Genomic DNA, 22669 nt, shown 5'->3' with positions numbered 1-22669 from the left:
TGCCTTCAATCTGGCTTTTGACTGAGTGTTCTTTTCAAGAAGTTACTTTGTTTTTATTACCTCATTGTGTCTAAGTTGTAGGTTTATTTGATTTTTAATGCTTTCATTTTAACTGCTCTCATCACAGCATTTTTCACAGATTAGAGCTGGCTTGTTCCCGTACATTGTGTTTTATTTTATTTATTATTTGTATTGCTCTTAATTTAACTGACATACTTTTACTTTAAAAAATATTTTCTTTATGTTATTTCCATGATGTTTTATCTTTTTCGTTTATTTTGAGTGGCTTTGACTTATTATACTCTGTTAATCATCTGTGAGACACAGTGAACTGCAATGATTTGCATGAAAAGTGATATGCAAATCTGTGTTGATCTGCATGTTTTCTCTAAAATGTCTGCTCTTGTCCAAAACGTGATCAACTGGTTTTAGTGTATAAACCCAACAAAACAAAATTATATTTTAACACTTACTTAAACTCGTTTTAAGTAACAATTGCCAGTTAGAGCTTTATAAATTTCATCCAAACATTCATTTAACACTAAAATAAATTAAAGTAAGTTAAACTAAAGTTTAAAAAGCCCCTAATTTACTATTTAAAATGTTACTTGCAGTTCCAGTGCTGACTCTGTCCCTGTTAAAGACACAGAGCTACAATAATTACCAGCATGTTATCAGTTCTTTTGCATTCTTGCAGATTTCAGTTTGGGCACCCATCTGCTCTGTGTGGTTTGTGCAAAACTGGCACAGCCCCTCTGTGAGGGCAGACCTGAAGCTAGAAAAGTTCGTTTCCATTTCAATGGCAGGAACGCCTGGGCTATTGGTAGTTTTCAAGTGTGGTGTGAAAGGGAATAGCTGTAAAATATATTGATGCTGAACCCCTCTATTGATAGGCTGCAGTGCGTGAACAATCTTCAGGCTGGAAAGACACTGGGCCACCGCATGGCCAATCTGACACAATTAGGGTGAAACGGGCCAGAAAATACTATTCTCTCCCTTTCTCCTCTATCAATCGAGGCTTAAAAACTCTGCAGAATGGGGAGACGAGGGAGGGAGACAATTAGCGAGAACCTTTAAGTGAAAATCCTCATCGGCGAGGAAGCCATCACTGAGGTTTCTCCTTGCTCCGGAGGAACAGATTTGTTTTTCTTCGCTGAAATTTGGAGCAGTGAAGTTGCAGATGTGAGCTTCTTGCAAAGGAATGCATTTTGCAAGCTCCCCCTGCCTGCCTCTCCCTTTCACTTATGTTTTGCTACAGGAGGACCACACAGATCCTGGGTTTCATACAAGGAAAATTATAAACAGTTTCATCCAGCCTATCTCGTCATATACTGAGAGGATTTGTGCTCAGAGCTGTGCTGCTGTAGGCCTGGAAATGGGTCCCACGGCTGACTCCTCAGTGACGACCAATCGGTGGCCAGGATTGTAAACGAGAGAAGGGGAGGGAAAGGCGCGACTTTTTCTTTCTTTTTTTTCGTGGAGGAGGGGTGTTGTGGGGAAATGCTCGGCGGACCGTGAAGCGTAACAGCCAGAAGAAGGACAAAGACGCACATAGCGGGACAAAATGGGACTGAGAGAAATAGCTCTCAACTAAAAAAAACAAAACAACAAGTTTGGAATGAGTGCGTGGATGGATGTTAAAAGTAGTAGCGCTGGGAAGAATCGAAACTAGCAATGGCAGGAGAGATGAGTTCTAGTGTAGTATCTGAGTTGTGTACATTAATTGTAGTTAGAGTTGTAAACTTTGGATAGCCCAATGGCGCGTTTCAGTGGCCACCTCAGATTTGCACCGGTGATGCGGAGACAGACTGCACTTTGGAGTTTGGATTTCTCGTTTTTGAACGGACATGCTTCCCGGAATGACTTTTCCGTTTCTTGCAACTACGCGTGGTGAATCCCCTGAGTCAGATCCTGACTTCTACTGTCGCGAATCTCACCGGGAGGAGCCAAACTCATCCAAGGTGCAAAAGTGAGTGGAGAATTTTTGAAAGAGCTGCGCTGGTAACAGGTTGTTTGTTGCGAAAACTCTGAAAAGAAAACTTGTATGAACTTCAGTGTGAAAGTTTCTGTGCCCGAGTCGCTCTGATCCTAATGTGCTGGTGGAGAAAGTGCACGTCACCGAACTACAACTCCATCCAAGCATGAAATGTTGGTGCAGCGCCCTGGCACTTCTCCCGTGGGTGCTGGTGGCCTTGGATGCACAGCTAATATGCTGGCAGGCGCTTCTCCGGTGCCACGACGAACCCGAGTGCGAACTTGCATACAATCAATACATGACAGCATGTGAAGGTAACATCAAAGGAACTAGAAAGCAATGCCCCAGCCACTGCATCAGCGCGCTGATAAGGCTGAATCACACCCGCAATGGGCCAGATCTGGAGACCTGCGACTGCGCTCAAGATCTGGACTGCCTCAACGCCAAGCGGGCCATAGAGCCGTGCCTGCCCCGGAGACACCCGAAGGACGCCGGAGGTATAGGGTGCATGGAGGCCCGGCAGCGCTGCGAGGAAGACAGCAACTGCCACACCTCCCTCACAGCCTACATGTCATACTGCGGGCAGCTGTTCAATGGCCGGAAGTGCTCCTCCAAGTGTAAAGCCACCATTCAGCAGATGCTGTTCATCCCAAACGGCATGCTTCTGAACCGCTGCATTTGCGATGGAGTGGAGAGGCCTTTTTGTGAAGTGGTCAAGGAGAACATGAACAAACTTTGCTCCATTGGAGACCACAGCGTTGTTTCAGACCCGACTAAAGATTATGAAGATCCATACGAAGACGATTACTCTAAAAATGACAAAGAGGTGGATTTTAGTGAAAACTCCTCTGCTTCTCAGAGCTTATCCAGAGGCGTGTTGCCCTTGTGTCTTCTTACAGCACGGATATTATACTGAGGGGATGGGTATTTTTACAGTTTTATGAATAAAATGTACTGTACAAAAGTAAAATTATCCCGTATTTAATTTAATAAGGACTTAGTAACTTTCTCAAAGACACTTGAGTGGGTGATGCTTTGCTGGCAGAGGACTTGAATTCAGGTCTGCAGGATGAGAAAAGTTATTTTTTCGTCCCTGGGCCCCTCAGACATCTCGTGTTAGTTTCATGGTGACAGAGAGCACTGTAATGGTTTGTGTAAAATTTCCACAACCTTAGTAATTCTCCACGCACATCTCACTCAGGAAGTATTTCCTTTCGATTTGTATACTGTACATGCTCCTTTTAGTTTTCCGAGTTAAAATTCCCCACCTGTTTAAGTTAAAAGAAAGCTTTTGTCAAAAATATCAAAAACATTTTCATGTGGCAGTGAGAGGAAATTAAGCAGACCGTATTTTGTTGAAGCGCACGGCCACTTTGTTTGCCCTCAAACAGCTCCTGTTTATTTGGTTTGCTTTCAATGGTACTTGAAGTGTGGCCTTATTAAGACCTTGGACAAACATTGGACCCATCCAGTCTCTATTTGCTCTGCTCTCTATTTCAGGGGCCTTTTCATTGTTGCAACAGCCACACTTCAAATATTTGTAGGAACAGTGAGAGGACAGGCAAGGGTGTGTGATCAAGTACTTAAATTAACTGAAGCGCCTCTCCAGCACTCTGCCTTGTTCCCCTCCCCCATTTGAGATTGTTTTATTGAACTTTTCCTGAGACCACCCTCACCCCCTTCTTCCTCCATTCTACTGCCTACCCCATTTGAGGCCTCTAAGGAGACCCCTATCTTTATTACTGCTTTCACACTGCTGCTACACTCCAGGAACAACTGCCAGCTGCTGGAGCGAACAAGTCAGCGTACAACATCTACAGTTTGTCCACAAGACTGCTCACATCTACAGGTGGGGTCTGACAGTGCTTTGCTTTCTTTTTCCAAAGCACAATGTTGGATTTAAGCCACATATATGTAACAAACTGTGCAAGTTAAGGGTGAGTTCTTAAAGTCAGGTTTTATGAACTAAACAAATTTTGCTGGACAAAACATCTAAAGTAACACCGAGCAACACTAAAGCAGCAATGCAGTAAATGGTAAACAAAACATCAAGAAGTAGTCTTGTTGTTCACTGTGAGCAAACATAGTGATAATTCCTTATATGTTCCTTATTTTATGTCACACAGGTTGGCTTGAAGTTGAAAGTGTTTCTTACTTCATTTTGTAGGATACATTTGTCAGGATACTTTTACATTAAACGATTTTACCCAGTTATTTTCTAAATGACACACACACAGATAAACTCAAATTAATAATATGAGATTTTTACAACTTTTACATTTTCATGTTGGGGATCCTTTCCTCAGTAATTGTACTTTGAAGTCTTTTGTGTGTTTCAAGGCTGAAAACGTCAGAATAAAACATCACATTCACATTTGTACTTGCACACATTGCTTTGAACAGCTGCTGCGTGGTTGATTTTACCTGTTTGCAGGTCCAGGGACTGAAACCAGCAGATTTTCAGTCTGACTTCTTGCTTCCACGTTATGCTGAAAAAAGGGAAAATTAAAAACAAAGTTTTTGTTAGTTTTGATCACTTTTTCTGAAGCTGCCAGTTTGTGTCTTTGCCACTTGAAATGCAGTCTTAAACAATGAATGTTAAGTGTTAAATTATGAAGCTATAGTATGAAGAATGTGTATATATTTTACCGTCATATGCAGTAAAACAAGTGTTGCTTAAATGCTTTTAATATAAACAAATGTAGCTCAAAGTTTGTTCACAAACTCATTTTTTGGGAACATAGCAGTAAACACTTCAGCACGTCTTCCTTCCTCCAAACTGGAGGATGCGTTTTATAATACATATATGACCTAATGTAGCCCAAGAATAAAAAGGAATAAATAATGTTGAACTTTTAACCAATGTGTGCTTGATTTTTACATCATTTCCCTGTCATATTTTGGTGATCGTACATTACCTCAAAGTCAGTGGAGCATTCATGACTGTATGTGCATATTTAATGATAATACTTTTTAAAAAGTGGTGTAGAGGATCCATGCGGTAGTTTTCAACCCATTCACCTTACACACAAAAGATCTGCGGTCCAACACTCAGAGGAAACAAACTCAGTCTCAGGGGCTCACAAGCTAATGTATTTAATGCTAGTCCCAAAGCTGGATAAAAGGGAAAAGGAAGGGCATCCGGCATAAAATCAGTGCCAAATCAAACATGCAGATTCATCTGTTGTGGCAACCCCTTGGGAAATAAGGGAGCATCCAAAAGTGTCTAGATATTTCAGTGGTATATGTGGCATGAGCTAAATCTGCATTAAAGTGGCTATAATGTGTAAACCTTCACATACTAGCACTTATTATATTTTAGTCATATTTCTTCATATTAAAGTTTCACTATTTTATTTTGGTAGTTACGTAGATGTAAAGCACCAAGCCTTTAAAAGGAAAAAGGTAGAGAAAAGCAGCTAAGCTGATACTGGAAAGCATTATCATATACCTTCAAACTTCCCAGTGTCAGTGTGACTTTGCTAATGACCGAAAATATAATGAACTACTTCAGCGCAAGCCACCATTTGGTGCTTCCTCCACAGTTACTGAGGTATTTGCAAGTCATTAACAAACTGTGAAATGATCATTAGCATTAGCAGTTAGGTGTGAGCTGAGCTGCACACCTGTTCTGCAAATGTTACTTTAGTCATGTCCAAATGGTACGAGCAGTGGGACAAACAAAAAAGGAATAAACTGAGGAGTAAAGTTTTTCCACTAAACTTGTGTGACAAAACAGACCTACATTTGTTGAGTAATTACATTTTGGAAGTTTGTTACTTGAGCTAACAGGTGGCAAATTTCAGTAACATCTCCAAGCCTGGAGAGAACTTCTACACAGCCTTTACTGATTTTTTTCTTTTTTTCTTTTGTAAACCACAGGAATTCCCAAGTAGGTCCAACTGTCTGCTGTCATAAAAACAGCGAGATAGAGAAACAATGCAGCCTACAGCTACAATATAGCACGACTCCGTCTCATGTAGTTAGACTGTCTTTGGTTCAGTCGGTCTTAACCACTGCCATGCATCTTAAAGTCCTCCAAAAAAAACCACCCTGTCCCCCCAATTCTGGGAGCAAAGTCAAAACAAACATGCACAGAGGAGCCTTGGGGATTGTGTGTGGAGGAGAATGGGGGGTGGGGTTACAGAGGGAGCAGTGTGCTGGAGCCCATTTTCTAAATTATCTTTATTCAACATTTCTTTAAAACAAACCCCCCTGTTCCCCCAACTCCAAAGTGGGGTGACCCATGGATTTGGGAGGTTCTTATGTCACACGCATACAATGTTCCATTCATGACAGCCATGGAGCCATAGCAACTAGCCGACCTGCTCTCTATGTAGAGGGATGATGGAGTCAAGGTCACCCAGCTCCTTAGGAACCAGAACATACAAACCCCTCTTTATAGGCAACAGTGATACCAGCACTACTCGTGTGTGGCTTTAACAGTACCAACAGAAACAGAGAGGGAGGAAGGGAATATGGAGACTGATCGAAGCCACAATGCTGTAGGTCGTGGTTTAGGAGAGGAGGATCGGTGATGTTTTGGAGGAGGGGTGGTGGGATAAGTTTTCCATCTAAGAAGCTCCCATTCTGGGCTGCATTACTGTAAGGTTATTCAGCAGACTTTTTAAGAAGGCAATATAAATTGGCAGTACTCCCAGAAACAACAAAGCAAGCACAAGGGTCAAAATTGCATCCAAAGTTTTCCTGGCAGCAACATGCTCGCGCTATGATTAAAGCAAAGAAACAGAGCCAACACCACGGGCACCGACAGCCAATTACAGCCCCCTCCATAGCACAGCCACAAACTCATCACCCAATGGTTCTTCATCCCGTTGCTTTGGGGCCATGCTGTTTCTGCTCTAACCATACGGTCTGGTACTGATTTACACCTGGCATGACCAGGTGATTGTTATTAGCTAAATGAGAGCACAGAAAACAAACATTAATCTGAGTCCTGGTTTTGAAGACCGTTCGTAAACCTATGACAACCACAGCTGCAGTTTTTTAAGATATCAAAATTCATCTCTTTCCGATTTTCACAAAACTTTGTTGTCTTTTGATCTACAGATCCAGTTTTTAAATGGGCAATATAATATTGGAAATAAGTTGGAAAAAGTGAATGTGACAGAAATAAAAAAAGAATAATCAAAGAACTGTGGAAATCAAAATATATTGGCTTTTAGAGTTTAGCATAAATTAAAAACACACACACAGAATCATACATTTCCATTAATGGAGCAGTACTGTGTTTCACTGGAAACTGCATGGTAAACACATCTTTCAAACTCCGAACTTTCACTTTGTAAGACAGGCCTTGTTTTCCCCTCAAAAAGGCAAAAATCTTAGTGGGACAAACTAAGTGATCTTTGTGTGCACATTTTACTTTTCCAAAAAAGATAACAGTAAGCCAAAGCTTCACAGAATAAAAATGTGGATCTATCATGTTGGGTCTTCAACTGACATAAGCATTCTTGGCAAAAGAGATTATTCAGATGAAATAAATTCCTCACCATTCTCCAATTCTCCAGTTTTTGTGACATTTTATTTAATCTGTTATCTCATCTCATGAATCATATTATTAACAAGTATTCTTACTTTCCCCTTCCCTGCCTCCCTGTCTCCACCCCTCGTGGACACGAGCCAGCTGTTTCTACAGAGCGCACTTCCAGATGATGACGGTGGCGAGGAACCAGGAGCGCTGTTCACACGAAGACAAATAAATCTTTGCAAAGATTCTGAAAAATGAGCGTTTGCGACGTGCTGCTGACAAAACTTCAGACTGCACAATTTTTAAAGATTGTGATTTTATTTTGAGACAGAACTGTCATTTGTGATTTGTCATTTAATAAATACATATTAAAATTCACAATGTATAAAGAAATTAAATAATGAAACAGTGCAGCAGAATGAAAATCTTGCAAACAAACATACAGTATAATATTTTTGATAATTCTATTAAAGCTCCCTTTTGGAATATTCAAATAAATGAAATCTAAACGGTCCGTGAAGACCTACAACAGCGAGGATCATTGGCTTGCCACCATCTATTAAGTTTTTTACCGTTTCACAGAGGCCCAGTTATGAAGGCTTTACTTGAACTCCACAACTCAGTATATCCCTCAAATATAAAGCCAGTGCCAAACCTAAGAAAATGCATGCCTAGTGTAAATAAGGCAGAGGCCGCATCTCTCCAGTTTTCCCCTCATAGCGGTGGAGAGAACTCCATCAGTGGAGAGAGCATGGTGAGCCTGTGGTTCACCCACAGTAAAGGCAGTGGGGGGAAAAGGGGGTGCGGAGGAGTATGTACATGTTTGTACAGGCCTCTATATCATATATCGTACATTTATCATCTATACTATTTGCTGAAAATGCTTTTGAAACATCTTAATGTCACAGCTCTGGCTTATTTGTATTTTCAGTCTTTCGCAGGTTTAGTTAAACTTCAAATACATTTGAATGTTCTGCACCAAACCAAAATGCAACAGTGCCAGTTGCGTTTTGCCGCAACAGTGTTGTATTGTCATACAAGCTGTCCACCATTTACATATCAATGGTGTGTCAGTAGGAGGGGATTCGGGCTAAGCAGGGCAACAACAGTGTAAAGAACAGGGAACTTTCACATTCAGCAGTGTGCAAATCCAAAATTCAAGAGTTTCTTACCAGTCAACTTTTTTTTCCCCTGAAAAATAATAAACAGAAGTTCACTACCTGTCCAATCATTTCATGTAAAAACTTTACAGCATCAGCCAAAACATTGACCACATTTGGCTGGCAAGTGCAATATCCCACCCAGATAGTGTACTCAGTTGGTTAGGATGTGGTGCGATTTGGCTACAGCAGAAAGCTGGTCAGGTGAAGGCTCTGTGTCCAACCTGTACACTGACAGACAGCCGAGGAGTTCCAGTCTTCCCACGGTGGCTGTCATGTTTACTGCAAACAGCAGGCTGAGAAGACAGAAATGTGTCAAGCTCCACTTTTTCAAGATTACAACACATCTCCTACAACATTTGAAATAATTATTCTCTAAGGGTTTGGTAAACACATCTGGCATCCAAAAAGATGAAGAATATTTTCCAGAGTTGCTTAGGAAACTTATGTTATTCATTTCGACTGATTAAAGGAAAACGGTGTGTTAGACTAAACATCTTCAACATTTTTATAAAAACATCTCTTTATAAACATTTAAAGCTTATTTATAAATTAATTATCTAACTTAATGCGCGTTTGTGTTACTACCTATGAGCTTAAATGTGATGTCTTTCTCCTTCTCCTGCTGTGTACAGAAGTGCACAGCAGCAGCCCGGGTATTCTGTCTGTGCCACTGCATAATTAGCAATCGCCGTTACACTACGTAGATATCACTTCATCAATCAGTTTTCTGAATCTAAATTCAATTGTGAAACTTTAATGAAAGTACAGGCAGATTAAAGACCAGCTAATGTCCGAATTGACTGCATCAGATATTCAAGTCCTCACATGCGTCTCTGTTAGGTAATACTTAGGAGAGTCCAGGGCTGCAGTGCATGTGTGAAAAGTGCTTTAGTGTGTTGTCTCCTGTCCACTCTCCAGCATAGACAGACTGGCATCCCACCAAATCGTATCTGTAGTTTGCAGTATATGTATACTCTTCTTGTGTTTTTAATACTGATGTTATAGCAGTGACAGAAACTAATAATCATCTGCATTTAGAATAAAATGTACTCTACGCTTATTAGGCCTGCATCAGAATTCTGGCATGATCCCCATGTTTCAGATTTTTCCATGAAAATCCAATTGGTTATACTTTTTTGTGCATTTTTTTTCTTGCTGACATTTTCTGCATCAGGGTAACAAAAGAAGCTTTGTTACAGAAAATAATTCAATCTTCTTCTGAGGTGTTACAGCTCTAAACCAACTCATCTTTGAACAAAGCCAGTACAAACAGCCACTGACACTGATAAAATATAATTATTTTTGTAAACACACTAAATTGTGACCTTGGAGGAGATGCGAGTCCTCTTTTACTGTTTGTTGCTGCATGAGCTAAACAGAACATGTCCAGTCCTTTTCCATAAATAAACCTTTATGTAAATGGAGTTATCAGATATTCATCTGCCAAGACCTTCCTTTCTATCCCCTGCTGGGCTACACTGATCATGCATATGATGCCAGTTTAAATATTCAGTGCTCCAGGCTTGTAAGGGGAAGGTACTGTACATGGACTACCAAGACAGTCTGACATGTGAATTTTTAGAGGATTTTAGAGATCTCAGTTCTCAGCAAAAGTTGGTTATGCTTATGTTGGTGTAGTCTAAGGTCACCAGACAGACTTGGGCGTAGCTGCGACCCTCTCTACTACAGCTGCTGTTGGATTAGTGCCAGCCAGGCTGACTGTGGTGTGGTTTTATTAAAATAACACCAGCAGAATAAGAAGCCACATTCTTCATGAAACTTAAACGGCCTCTAGAGTCATCAGTTGCCTTCCCCCATTCTTTTTTAAATTCATAACTCCCCAGGAATCCCTAGCGGAGAACAGGATATTGTCCCGACTTTAAGTATTTACTATCCATCTAGGAGCAGAGCTTAGAAAATACAAGGAATTAGGTTTTGTCTACAAAGGTTACCACTACGGAAATTTGCAGATATTAAAACTTAACTTCCCATTAATGATACACTGGTTGTTACAGTGGAGATGTTTGACATGTAGCGACACAAAAGGAACAAAAAGCAACCCTTAAATAGAAGTTTTGAGTTTAGATTTTTTAAAGTTATTATTTTTTTCTTTGAATATGTCTCACTTTCACAATATAGGCTATACGGGAGGACAGGGCTGCATGGAAATAAATTGAAAGAGTCAGGGAGCCCAGCAGGGCGGCCAGAGCAGCAACAGAATGGCTCATATTTTACTAGTGGAAAAAAACGTCAGTGAAAGGACATTTCATTGCAACTTGAGATGTGTGTTCCTCACCTACAGCAACTTCCACCACATCCCCTCACTAACACTACATATACTGTAGCTACTTATCAGAATGGCTGCAAGGTAAAATCAAAAAAGGAAAAACACATTTACGAGCAAAGTAATGATTACACAACACAACAGGGAGACTCACAACTTCTGACGGATTCTGCGAGAGATTCCCGATCCAGAGAAACGTCCCTTTGAGTCTCCTGCATCTGAAAAATTAACAAAACATGTATCTTAAGATCCTTGCCTCTGTTTTTTTTTGTTTTTTTGTAAATCAAATTTTTTCTCATACAGTCTGGGGTCTTTCTTCTCCTTCACTTGAATGTACACTGAAGGAGTGCATGCTTACCTTAATATGCTTTTTGAGGTATTCAGCTCTGCTCATGAGGCTTTTAATCTGATGAGATAAAAAATTCCAATAAATTTGGTAACAGATACACAGTTACAACACAGGCACAGTGGCTTTCATTTTAAACATGTTTTCTACTCAGGATTTTAACTGTGCCTGCAGCATGAATCCAGAAGCAAGGCTGGCTAGTTAAAATATAATCCATCCCATAGTAGATGAGATAACAGATTGTACACATATTCATAGTTCCTAGACTTCAGTGATCCCCCTTTTCTCTGGTTTTTCAATAAAGTCTTCTTTGTTATCAAAAGGCTGTAAAATAAAACACATTAGTACAACCCTCAACTGTAGTTTGTGGTTACATAACACTAGTAATTCTCAGACAGCTTCCAGTATGACCATATAGTCTAATTTTTTACATTTTATTGTGACTTAATTGCCTTTAAGTGAAGTATACAGATGGTTAATTGTTTTTTGTTGTGCATTATGTATTTTATTTATTATTTACTCTACATTGTGCTGTTTTTGTGCAGTAAACAAACAAACAATAAATTCTGGATGCATGTTGGCAAAACCTGAATTAAATCAGATCAAACCAATCATCTCTGCAACTTAGTATTTCTATTTTTTGAAAAGATTTCATATGGCACACACGTGCAAGCGGTAACTGCTGTCATCACAAGGCTCGAGGGTGCTCTTTACTGTGGCAATCAGTCCTTTGGTGATCATGAAGGTTCTTGGCTGCACCTAATACCTAGTTGTACCCCCACTTTGTCACAATTTAAAGCCAGCTCTCTCAGGTCTTACTGGAGTAACATCTGAGGATCGTAATGACGGGAGACCGAAATTGATGACGTCCATAATGTCCCTTTAAAACACCAATCTTTGGAGCCAAATAATCATTCTGACCACAGGTTTTTAGTATCCGGCTCTGACCCCAACCTTATGTAGCCACAAAACTTTAATCACAATCCCTTTAATCACCAACTACAATAAATGTGGAACAAATCTACATGGGTAAGCAAAGTATATGGGGCATGCTGATAACTTGCAGAAATTTTATTACCAACAAAGGCTACAAGACGAAGAGATCCCATGTATGCTCAGCTATAATGACACTATGTCAACATACACTAGCTAGATCCAAGCTATGACTCACTACTGAGAAGCCAGAATATTGAATTACAGCTTTGAGAGACCAAAGTGTGCTCAACAGTAGATATGAACGCACATGGAGGCCAGCCATGGCAGCATGTGATGGCTTTTTTAGGTTCTCACATACACACATGCTTTCAATCTAATACCCCAAACTCGCCTCCCTAATGCTGCATTAGATTATTACAGCCGCAGCTGAATTTACTTAAGACAAGCACCCATAAAACTTCAAATAGGGAGGTCTACACGGCCCATTCAATCCCCCCTTTTTTGGCTTTGTTGGTGAAATATGGCTGTCTGTTGTTGGATCAGTTTCTGGATTAACAATCTTCACAAAAACAAAAGACTCCGGAGCTTTAACAACAGACATACACAACACCTCATCAATGCAAGAATCCAGGATCCCAATTCCTCAAAGTTACAGTAAGCAATCTTACAGGATTGCAGAATTTAGGGTTTTATTCAGCTTCGTTGAGGATGTTGGAAAAACATGGCTATTATTCCCCCAGGTTCTCGCAAGTGCAAAAAGATTAGAAATAAATAAATGGATGCTGATCTTCTTGACATTTTAGATTCATCCCATCCCCACATTTTTAAAAACATTTCATTTTTAGCTGACTGACTTTAAAGTTGACATTACTCATTTGCAACAGAGGCTTTCCAGCCTCTACAGTAACTGGAGTGGATTATAAAAACCAATAGTCTATGAATGAGACATCTAGCTAAATTTTTAGCAAAGTTTTTAAATTGTAAAACCAAAAAATAAATAAATAAAGCTTTATGTAACTGATAATTTGTCAGTATGTGTACCTCTGCAAGAGTATTCATGTGACACACTGGTAATACAAGATATCCAATTATCTACGTGGAGAGTGATCTATGGGTATGTTACAGGAACTATAGATGATGAATTATATTATTTGTTCTTTACCAAAAAACAAAACAAAAACAAAATCGTATTTGATGAGTGGAAAAAATGCTTTCAGGTCATGTGATGGAGTGTGTATTGTGGAAGGTGATTAGCTGAGGGCTCAGTGGAGGCAGGAGATTGTCGTTCCTACTGTGAGCACTGAACCAGAATCCCTTCCTCACACACTCACCTCGCTGTGGAGCAGCTCCCTCCTGCGGCCCTGGGGCTCGGCTGGCTCACCAAGAGGAGAAAAAAAAAAGACATAAGAATAATGAGGAAAATAATGAGGAGAGGAAGGGAGGAGAGAAGTCCAATACCTAATTACTTAGTTTGTTCTGGGAGAGGTCAACTACAAGACTGGATTTCACTAGTGAGGTTCAAGATGGGATTGTTTCTAATGTAGGCCAGTGTTTTCACCAACTACCATCCAAAAGAGAAGACTCACAGAAAATGTAGAGAGATGAGGAGTAAAAAGAGGAGTCTGTGGTAGTTAGACATGATGGAAAGCTGTGTGGCAAAGAGCTCCTAAACAGTCAAAGAACCAATCCTTTCCCCCGACTATACTCCTCATGGTATCCTCTGCCACAACAAGGCTCTCTGACACTGGAGAGAGAAGGTGGTTGGGACTGCATTCACCAACCAACTAAACCAGTATAGCATAACAAATCTAAAAAAGCTATCAGCGTTATTCTACACGTGCAAAAATTTTCTTCAGACAGCTTTAGAAACTAATATCCATTTCAAGTGAAAAAGTAACAGTATTTTTTAATTGACCAGATTTGTTTCAAAAGCAGTATCTGAATGCTTAGAGCTCTTGTCTATTAGAGAGATAACAGTTTTTGTTTGTTTCCAGTGTGTAAACACAAATAAGTGAAGTGTTCTGTCTGAATGGGAAGCAGATGGCAAGGCTTTCATACCACACACAGGGTGCTGGCACGGGTCTCATCCCAGCTCAAAGCCACATCTGGATCACTCTATTCCACCTCTTCCATTGGGCTGATCTTCCAGATGAGCTCATGAACCCAGCCTAATGGACGCCAGGCCACAGACAGAGTCACTGGAGTCTCTTCTGTTACTCTGTCTGTCATACTAAGTGTCCCCATCTCTCTCCAAGTTTGTGGTTTCACAGACTCTTGTCTTCAGATTACCTTTCACTCTCCCCCGGTCACCCTTTCTTTGCATCCACCTCTCTAAAAAACCCTTTGTCATGTTTAGTATCTTTTCTCATTCTAGTTAAATTACTCTTTATTCACTCTCCAACGTCTTTCCCTTGAGGATCATTTTTCCTTAGCTATTTCTTGACCTAGCTATAGCCTCAACTCTAACTGAATTTCCTGAACTCTGAGTCCTAGCCTACTCATTATTACCCCACTTTACATAACTCTAAGTGCCAAGCTGCCTTTTAAAATTATTTTTCTTCAAAATCTTTCTTATTTTTCTCTCTCTAGTACCAAATATTTGCAAACACACGAACAAAGCTGCTACAGTCTCAGTGTGCAGAGAAAGTACCAGATAGAGGACTACAAGATGGTTTCATTGTCTTTGGTGACACTTCAGCATTCCCTATGTTTTGGTGCTTTAGCTTACCTTAAGAACCGGTGAAGTGGCTCAGCAACCAACATTTATAAAAATCTGAATAACTGATGCTGTAACGAAAGAAATGTATTTGTCTACCTGCTAGTCCCAACAGTAGTTCTCCTAAACACTGCTGGTACATATCCAGTGCCTCAAGGTCATCTGATCCACTCTCCTCCTATACAGGAAAGTTAAAATTGGGTATAAATTCTTTAAGCCAGTCAATCAAGTACCTAAAAACTAACTAGCACCACCACTACTACTACACAATTTATTCCCTTCTTGTCGGCTGCTGAAACAACAGACACAAAACTGAAAAAACAAACAAACATTTGTTTGGTTCACAAATGAGCTTAAAAGATGTGGTTTGGATATCAATCTAAGAGAAGGGTTTGGTTTTTTACTCTTCCACTTAGGTCTTATTCTCCATTATATTGCCTTTACTTCACTCTGCCTTTATGTGCAACTACAGTGATGTTATCATCCAGCAATAAACCCATCTAACCTTAGCAATGGCAGTAGAGGCCATCTCCAAAGCAGCTAGCAGACGTGGCTGATCTTTAGACATTTCTGCAAATGAAGAAAAACAGAAAACTACTTTGCATTGCTGTTGAATTTCGATGGACACACAGCGGAACTCATTCTACTGAAACATATGCAGAACTTTGAAATTAGCATGAAATATTGATGTATCTTATGACAAACCGTATTGTGGACACAGTGGTTTAGTTATATATTTGAGTAATTTTTTGAGCTTCAGACTGAAGAAGCTTCTCGATGAAAGGTAAAACGTCTTCAAGAAACCTAAATAAGTCCAGACACTTTTCTTCCAAGCTCTTTAGACTACAATGACCTGGATGACTGAGAACCTTCACAGACATTTCACCTCCAGGACAAAGAGAAATGAACATTTTTTTTCCTTCTAATACTGATTAAAGTTTTACATGTTTCATCTTTGCATGTTTGCTATTCTACAAAAACCCATTTTAAAGTAAACATCCAATTATTTGATCTAAGTTAAAAGAACAATAATACACAGTGTGTGGCTAAACAAGGCTCAAGTTTGATTCATAGTGCAGCACTAAGTGAACCTGGACTTCACAGACATGTTGCTTGAATGAAGGCTGCAAAGACTGGTGTGTGGCCTTGGTAATAATGTGCGGTGTAAACATAGGATATTGATTAACAAGCACAGTGCTTATGTAAAACAAAATACAGCAGGCTACATCCAGCTTGGGAGCCATGTGGTGCCTCAGCCCGGAGATGTACGTTTTTTCTTTTTCTTTTTTGTTTCTTTACCTCGGAGGATGTCCCTGGAAGTCCGCGCCTCCTCGAAGCTCAGTCTGTTGTCCGAAGCTACCAGGGCTTTCAGCTCCTCAGCTCTGGACACATACTGCCTGACCTGTGGAAAGGCCGCTTACATTGACTTAACTTAATTACATCAACCACAACATATGGTTCTCATGCTCTCTATACACACATATGGTTTTCATAAAGAAGAATTCATTACAAGTGAGAGCCACTGGATTATAGGGAAAAAAGCAACTGAAAATAGAGGGCAATCCACATGTGAATGTGAGGACTGTTTTCAGGCCTACCTTTTGCCTGAGGGCCTCTTTACGTTGACAATTTGTTTCATCTAGGGAGGGCAAAGAAAAGAGATGTGTTGGTTTTTCATTTATTGAGTTTCCTTTGCCAGTTTATTGTGCTGGAACAAAGACAGTGCATCATAGTGGGCCTTAAGTCATAGACAGGATATTAAGGTGGTTGTTGCTCTTACAATAAATAGCAGGGACAAAGTGCTCAAGAGCACTGCAGTAAAGCGAGAGTGCCTCAGACCTCTCCCCCTCCTGGTCCTTCTGAACAGCCTGTAGGACCAGCTTTTTCTGGAAAGAAGAAACAGAAAGTGGTATTACTGATTGGAAACGGATACAAACGTCTATTCATTAACACCACACAGCAAAATTATGTTTACAGACCCACAAACACATGTATAAAAGTCAGTCACATACAAAATGTTTCTTGAAAATTTGGAATATTCCTAGTCTCTTACCGCTTTCACTATACTTTCTGCACTTGGCATGTGCTCCATATCCACAAAAGGGTGGGTAAAGAACTCTGCAAAGGTAATCCGGGCATCTGGATTTCTCTCCAGCAGCCGCAACAGAAGGTCTCTGCAGTCCTTGGATACCCTGGCCCCGGGGGGGAGCTGATACAAAACACAACCTTATTGCATTGCATCTAATCGGCATGGCGATACAAGGAAAAAGGACAGCACATTGTTACCACAGACCCTCTGGTCTCACGTTGCTACTTTCTGTCAAAAGATGACCTTTAAACTCTCTGTGTGAATTCCTGGATAATGGGCCATGTGCTAATGCAATCAATTAAGTCTAAGCCTAATGTTTGATTCAAGAATCCTAGTGTTTTGAAAGTCCTCCAACATTAAAGTGCACGGATTGCGGATGCCCCAGTAGTCCATCACGTATAAAGGCTGGACAGAGGGTTTCATTACTGTCAAGGGACCTTTGCTGCATGTCATTCCGCCCCTCTTTCCCCTTTTCTTGTCTCCATTAAAGAAAGGGTAAAACAAGCACATGTTTTCTTGATAATTCTTCTAATCTTAAGCCTAATGTGGTTTGTGCATGTGGCAAAAAAAAGGACAAAGACACAAATAGAGTTATTAGTTACTAAGCCGTTTAATTAATTATCTCTCTCTGTCTCTTTTTTAAGAGATCACAAGCCCTTGTTTTCTGTATGTAAACACAGTTTTCAGTCCCAGACTGCCGTCTTAAATCAGTATTTGTCAAACTCTGGGGTAGACCACAGAGCCACTGCAGGAGAGAACAGATGAGAAGAGTAAAAGTATGGAATGAAGCTAAGAGAGGATAACTTTTATTTAGGGAATAAACAAACAGCTTATGCTGCTGTCTTGATGTTTATTTCACTCAAATTCATCTAGTATCTTTTATTATTTCTCATCATTTAAAAGGTCATGTTCTTCAGCTTCCTAGAAGAGACATATCAGATTGTCTTGAATGTTGTAGCGGTGATTTAAGAGGACCAGTCATGTTTCAGTAGAGCTTCAATTGCTGGTTCCTCTTGAGTGGAATAGTTTGCCATCTAGTGGTTAAATCCAGTACATGGGAGAAAAATACTTGCAACTGTTGTGTTTTCTACACAGGCCACCTACAGCATATTTCAGATTTACTGTTAGGAAGTTATTACTATGCTATCTAATTTGAAGAAGATGTAATGATACATATCAATCTGGAAAACCTGATCAACCCCAATATACTATGGAGATACTGTACAAATGTAACAAAATGAAATGCTTAAATTTGTGCCTTTGCATACTGACAAGCAACTTTTATAAACATAAGGAACATAACTATAGCATTCAGCAGGATTTCTATATCCATAGTTGGAATAATCATTGTCATTTGCACATTTGCTCATAACCAGTGCAATTCAATTTTTTCTAACACATTCACCAGATTGCTCATAACTTACTTCAATAGGTTGGTTGCTCCTGATCTTCTCCTCTAATTCAGCATATGACTTTGATGCAAATGGTGCTCTGCCAAACAATGCCTCTGTGTGCACAAAAACAATGGTCAGTAGATTATTACAAAAGAATAATTATGCAATAATTACCGAGTACTTCATAATAAAAAAGGAAAGTGATTCAACTGAGCAATCTTAATAAACTCTTGCAGATAGATAGATAGATAGATAGATAGATAGATAGATAGATAGATATTAAAACAATCAACATCTTGAATGTTGAATTTTATTGAAAAATTCTGTGCAAATGAAAAATTAAATTAATTCTACTTAGCTTTTCTAAAAAGCAAATAACATAAAATATTCTTTTCATTTTGCACTGTACAGTGTCACACCCATAGTACACGTTACTGCTGTGTGCTATTACAATATTATTGCACAATTACTGCACTAAAAACCCATAAAGGGCTCTTCACCACTCTGTCACTTGATGATTAATAGTTCAATTCTACTTTTAGCCTACTGAGTGAGCTCTTTCAAGCCTGCAGGGTCAGTCAGCTGATTAGCCTTTTATTGCTGGAAAAATAGTGGTGTCAAGATATTATAAATTACTGTTAGAAGTGAGACACACAACATGGCACAGGACAGATTACACCAGATTCTGTGTACCCAGAACCACATTAGTTGCCAAGATGTCTAACAGAAATGCATTACAAGTGACAAATGAAGCAAAGTATTATTCATGTTGATGGCATTTCACATTCACAAGAGATAAAATATGTGAACACGCAGTACTTGCCATAGAGAATAACTCCTACAGACCACAGATCCACCCTGGAGTCATACTGCCGACGACACACCATCTCAGGAGCCATGTAGAGAGGAGAACCTCTCAGGACACTCTGCTCGTCCCATGGGGACATGTATTGTGCAAAACCAAAATCTGTGGGCAAATTAGGAAGTAAATTACATCTGAAACTATCTGTTTATTTCTACCAGTTGGCATGTTTACAGTAAGACATTAGCTTCCCATGCTTGTTGTTTAGTGAGTGCATGTGATCACCTGCTAGTTTCAGGATAGAGCCGCTGAGCAGAATATTCTGGGGTTTCAAGTCCAGGTGTGAGATATTTCGCTCGTGAAGAAACTGGAGGGCACAAGCTGTTTTTGTGGACAGATGTAATAGCTCAGGATAGAATATGAATGCAATTTTATTCCACAAACAAGTATGCACAGCTGAAAAAGTTTTCGAATTGGATTTAATTTCCAGACTTCCTAAAACGGGTATGTAAAAACCTGCTTCATGCTGATTGCTCTCAAACAAATCTCTCATCAAAAACATTCACATAAAACTTCAGCAATATTGTTTGAAATGGGAATCACCCACCAATCTGCTGCAGGAAGCGCCGAGTCACACTCTCAGGTAAAATCCTGCGACTGCGAATGAAGCGGGAGAGATCGCCACCAGAACACCATTCAAGAATCAGGTAAATATTTTCAGCATCCCACTGATGAAAAAGAAAAGTTCAGACACTGATGGACAGAGTCGAAGCAAGAGTATTAGTTTTATTTCACATTTATTTTGTTAATATCTTTCTTAATGTTTTAAAAACATAAATATCAGCTAAAAAATAAGAAAACAGGAAGAAAACATAAAGAAGAGAGAAATTATATAGAAAATTATATAGAAAGTGATATCCAAACAATTAATGTAGAAAAAGGTGCAAATATAGTAAACACAATATTGTAAATAACAAAATGTTTTAAAACAATCTATTATTCAATCTGGGAAAAGTTTATATAATAATATGGGTCTAGTGCCTTTCTGTTCCTTTTTCCTATTTTATTGATTTTTTTTAAAATACCATAAATATTATTTACAGTATTTTTTTATTTTTATTTTGGGAGATTGCTGCAACTGGTCCAGGGTGTATCCTGCTTCTCACCCTACGACAGCTGGGAGAAGCTCCCGCCCTTATATTCCTGAACTAGATGAACAGTTATTAAAAAGCCGGACAGATAATATGGGACACAAAACTCTGCTCATCAAAAAATTCCTTGCATAAGTACCAGCTATACTAAAACACATGTATGAGCTTACCTGGAAGTCTTTCAGCTGCACTATATGAGGATGGCGCACAGTCTTTAGGATTTCAATCTCTGTGAGCAGATTTTCTGTGGAAGCCTTGTTAAGAGTCTTCTTTCCAACTACTTTAACTGCAACCACCTCTCGACTGTTCCCCTGCAAAAAAAAACAAACAAACAAAAAAAGGTTTTAACAGGACTGCATAGTCATTTGAGAAATCAAGTACGCTCCATGACTCAAAGGTCCACAGAACCAACTTCAGCAGCAATGACTTGTGACAGTTTTCTGCATGACTACAGTTTCTCACAACATTATGGAAGAATTTTGGCCCACTCTCCTTTACAGTGTAGTTTTAGTTAACTGAAGTTTGTAGAAATTCATTTATATTCAGCTCTCTTAAGGTCTTGCCACGCTTTTAAATCGGGTTGAGCTCTGGACATTAACTGGACCATTCCAAAATCTTGCTTCTTTTCTTTTTCAACCATTTGTGACCAAATTAAGGCAATGCTTTAGCTATCAGTCAAATAGCCTCGCATTTTACTCTAGAATACTTTGGTGCTGAGATCCTGTGGCTGAAAAACAAGCCCAAATTACCACTCCACTAATGTTGTTGACAGTTGGCAGGTGTTTGTGTCGATATGCTGTGTTTTTTGCTAAGTAGGGGCTGTACATTATAGCCAAACATCTCCACTATGGCTTTGTCTGTCCAAAGGACATAGTTTCAGAAGTCTTTTGATTTGTTATGTGCCATGTTGATTTGAGAGATAAGAATCTTTCTCCTGATAACCCCTCTCAGCAAGCCATATTATTCAGCCTTTTTCTAACTTTATCATCATGAACTTGAGCATTTAACATGCTAGCTGAGGCTTTTGGAGTCCTCCGCTAGGCGAGTTCAGGAAATTCAGTTAGAGTTGAGGTGACCACTTCTAAAAACCTCAGCTTTTTTAGAAGTTGTCACACTTGCAGATGATCAATTAATCAAATGCACAGGGTTGCATGGACACCTGTCTAAACTTTATTTTTGACATTATTATGCATAGTGCATAACATACTCTGTGTGAGCCTTAAATGCAGAAAGAATTAGGAATGTAAAATGTGTGGTATATAATCAAAATGACTAATAATACCCACATTTACATATCACAGATTAACTCACCTTCCTGTAGGCTTTGTAGACTGTAGCATATGTACCACTGCCCAGCCGCTCTGTGAGAATAAAGTCTGACAGCTTTGGAGGAGCAAAGCTGGAAGTTGATGCCATGTTGCCTCCAGCATGAGATTCTCCCACACAGATCTAAGCTGGAATTTAAGATCGATATGCTGTTAATACCAAATACCTAATTTTAACCAGCACGAAGGGAAGGAATGGAAAGTCGTCAGTCTGACCACAGCCATATCGCTTCAAAACTATTGCAATAAAGCGTATTTCAAATATTCTATCAAATACATGTTTATAGTATAAACATTTTATTGAGTTGGCGTCACTTATTCTTCTCTACCCAGGCAGGCAAATCAGTAGTTTGGTGAAGACTATAGCTTCAGTTTACTTTCGGTTGTTGTATCCTGAATTCATGCCGAATTTCAGACAGGCTAATGAATGCTCGTCTAGCAAGTATTTATCATCTTAATACACAAAAGAACCGTAAACATTTTTTTTCTTTAAAAGTGCACACATTCCTGTTTACCCTGTTAGCTTCAGAAGTTCTAGCAAGCTAACTTAGCACTTTTACATTATGCTAGTATGTACACAGCCACTAGATGTAGTCGAAGTAAACCAATGCCCGGATTAAACACAGAGTATATACAGGTTTCCTGGTTCACACAAAAATAACAAATGGACCAGGAAATATCTGTCACGAACCTGTAGGCCAGCCGCAGCATATGAATGAGGAAAGTACTGTTTACATCCCTGCTGTTAGACTGTCTCATGCTGTACAGCAGCTGACGTCAACACGTATTAAAAATATGTTACTGCCTCCTAGTGTTGATACTCCGTTACTGCAAGTCAAGGGAGAAATGGCTTTCTATGAAAAAGTCGTTTTTGATAGCGGTTTAGTATACTAGGGAATTAGGATTGTAACACCCACAAAAATATTACCCACTTCTCGAGGAGAGCAGTTAAAAGATTTGCTTAAAACTGAATAAATCCTTTTTTTTTAACCCTAGT

General features: G+C 39.5%; 2 protein-coding genes across 3 annotated transcripts; one reads left to right on the top strand and one right to left on the bottom strand.

Annotated features, from left to right (window-relative positions):
* The first annotated feature begins 382 nt into the window (after nucleotides 1–382).
* Nucleotides 383–7658, top strand: LOC146526085 (growth arrest-specific protein 1). Its single transcript, XM_085159531.1, has one exon. It carries the CDS (start codon nucleotides 2142–2144, stop codon nucleotides 2889–2891), a length of 750 nt encoding a protein of 249 aa, XP_085015657.1. The 5' UTR covers nucleotides 383–2141; the 3' UTR covers nucleotides 2892–7658.
* Nucleotides 7659–7765: 107 nt separating this feature from the next.
* On the bottom strand, nucleotides 7766–22496 carry ulk3 (unc-51 like kinase 3). 2 transcript variants are annotated; one of them, XR_014874070.1, is made up of 18 exons: nucleotides 22364–22496; nucleotides 21659–21801; nucleotides 20518–20658; nucleotides 19804–19924; nucleotides 19482–19577; nucleotides 19218–19361; nucleotides 18425–18507; nucleotides 16965–17120; nucleotides 16692–16797; nucleotides 16510–16550; nucleotides 16211–16313; nucleotides 15417–15481; nucleotides 15011–15089; nucleotides 13527–13567; nucleotides 11272–11319; nucleotides 11068–11131; nucleotides 8768–8922; nucleotides 7766–8657 (listed from the first exon to the last, which is right to left on the bottom strand). XR_014874070.1 is itself a non-coding variant. In XM_085159272.1 (17 exons), exons 2-17 carry the CDS (start codon nucleotides 21761–21763, stop codon nucleotides 8906–8908), a joined length of 1410 nt encoding a protein of 469 aa, XP_085015398.1. In that variant the 5' UTR covers nucleotides 21764–21801; nucleotides 22364–22496; the 3' UTR covers nucleotides 7766–8905. The 2 variants fall into 2 exon arrangements, 1 of the variants encoding a protein (XP_085015398.1); XM_085159272.1 differs by having other exon boundaries at nucleotides 7766–8922.
* Between the last annotated feature and the right edge of the window lie 173 nt (nucleotides 22497–22669).

This window comes from Neolamprologus multifasciatus, chromosome 1, assembly GCF_963576455.1.
Source record: "Neolamprologus multifasciatus chromosome 1, fNeoMul1.2, whole genome shotgun sequence".
NCBI lineage: Eukaryota > Metazoa > Chordata > Actinopteri > Cichliformes > Cichlidae > Neolamprologus > Neolamprologus multifasciatus.
Note: the sequence above shows the minus strand (reverse complement) of the source record. Positions and strands in the feature narration are given on the sequence as shown.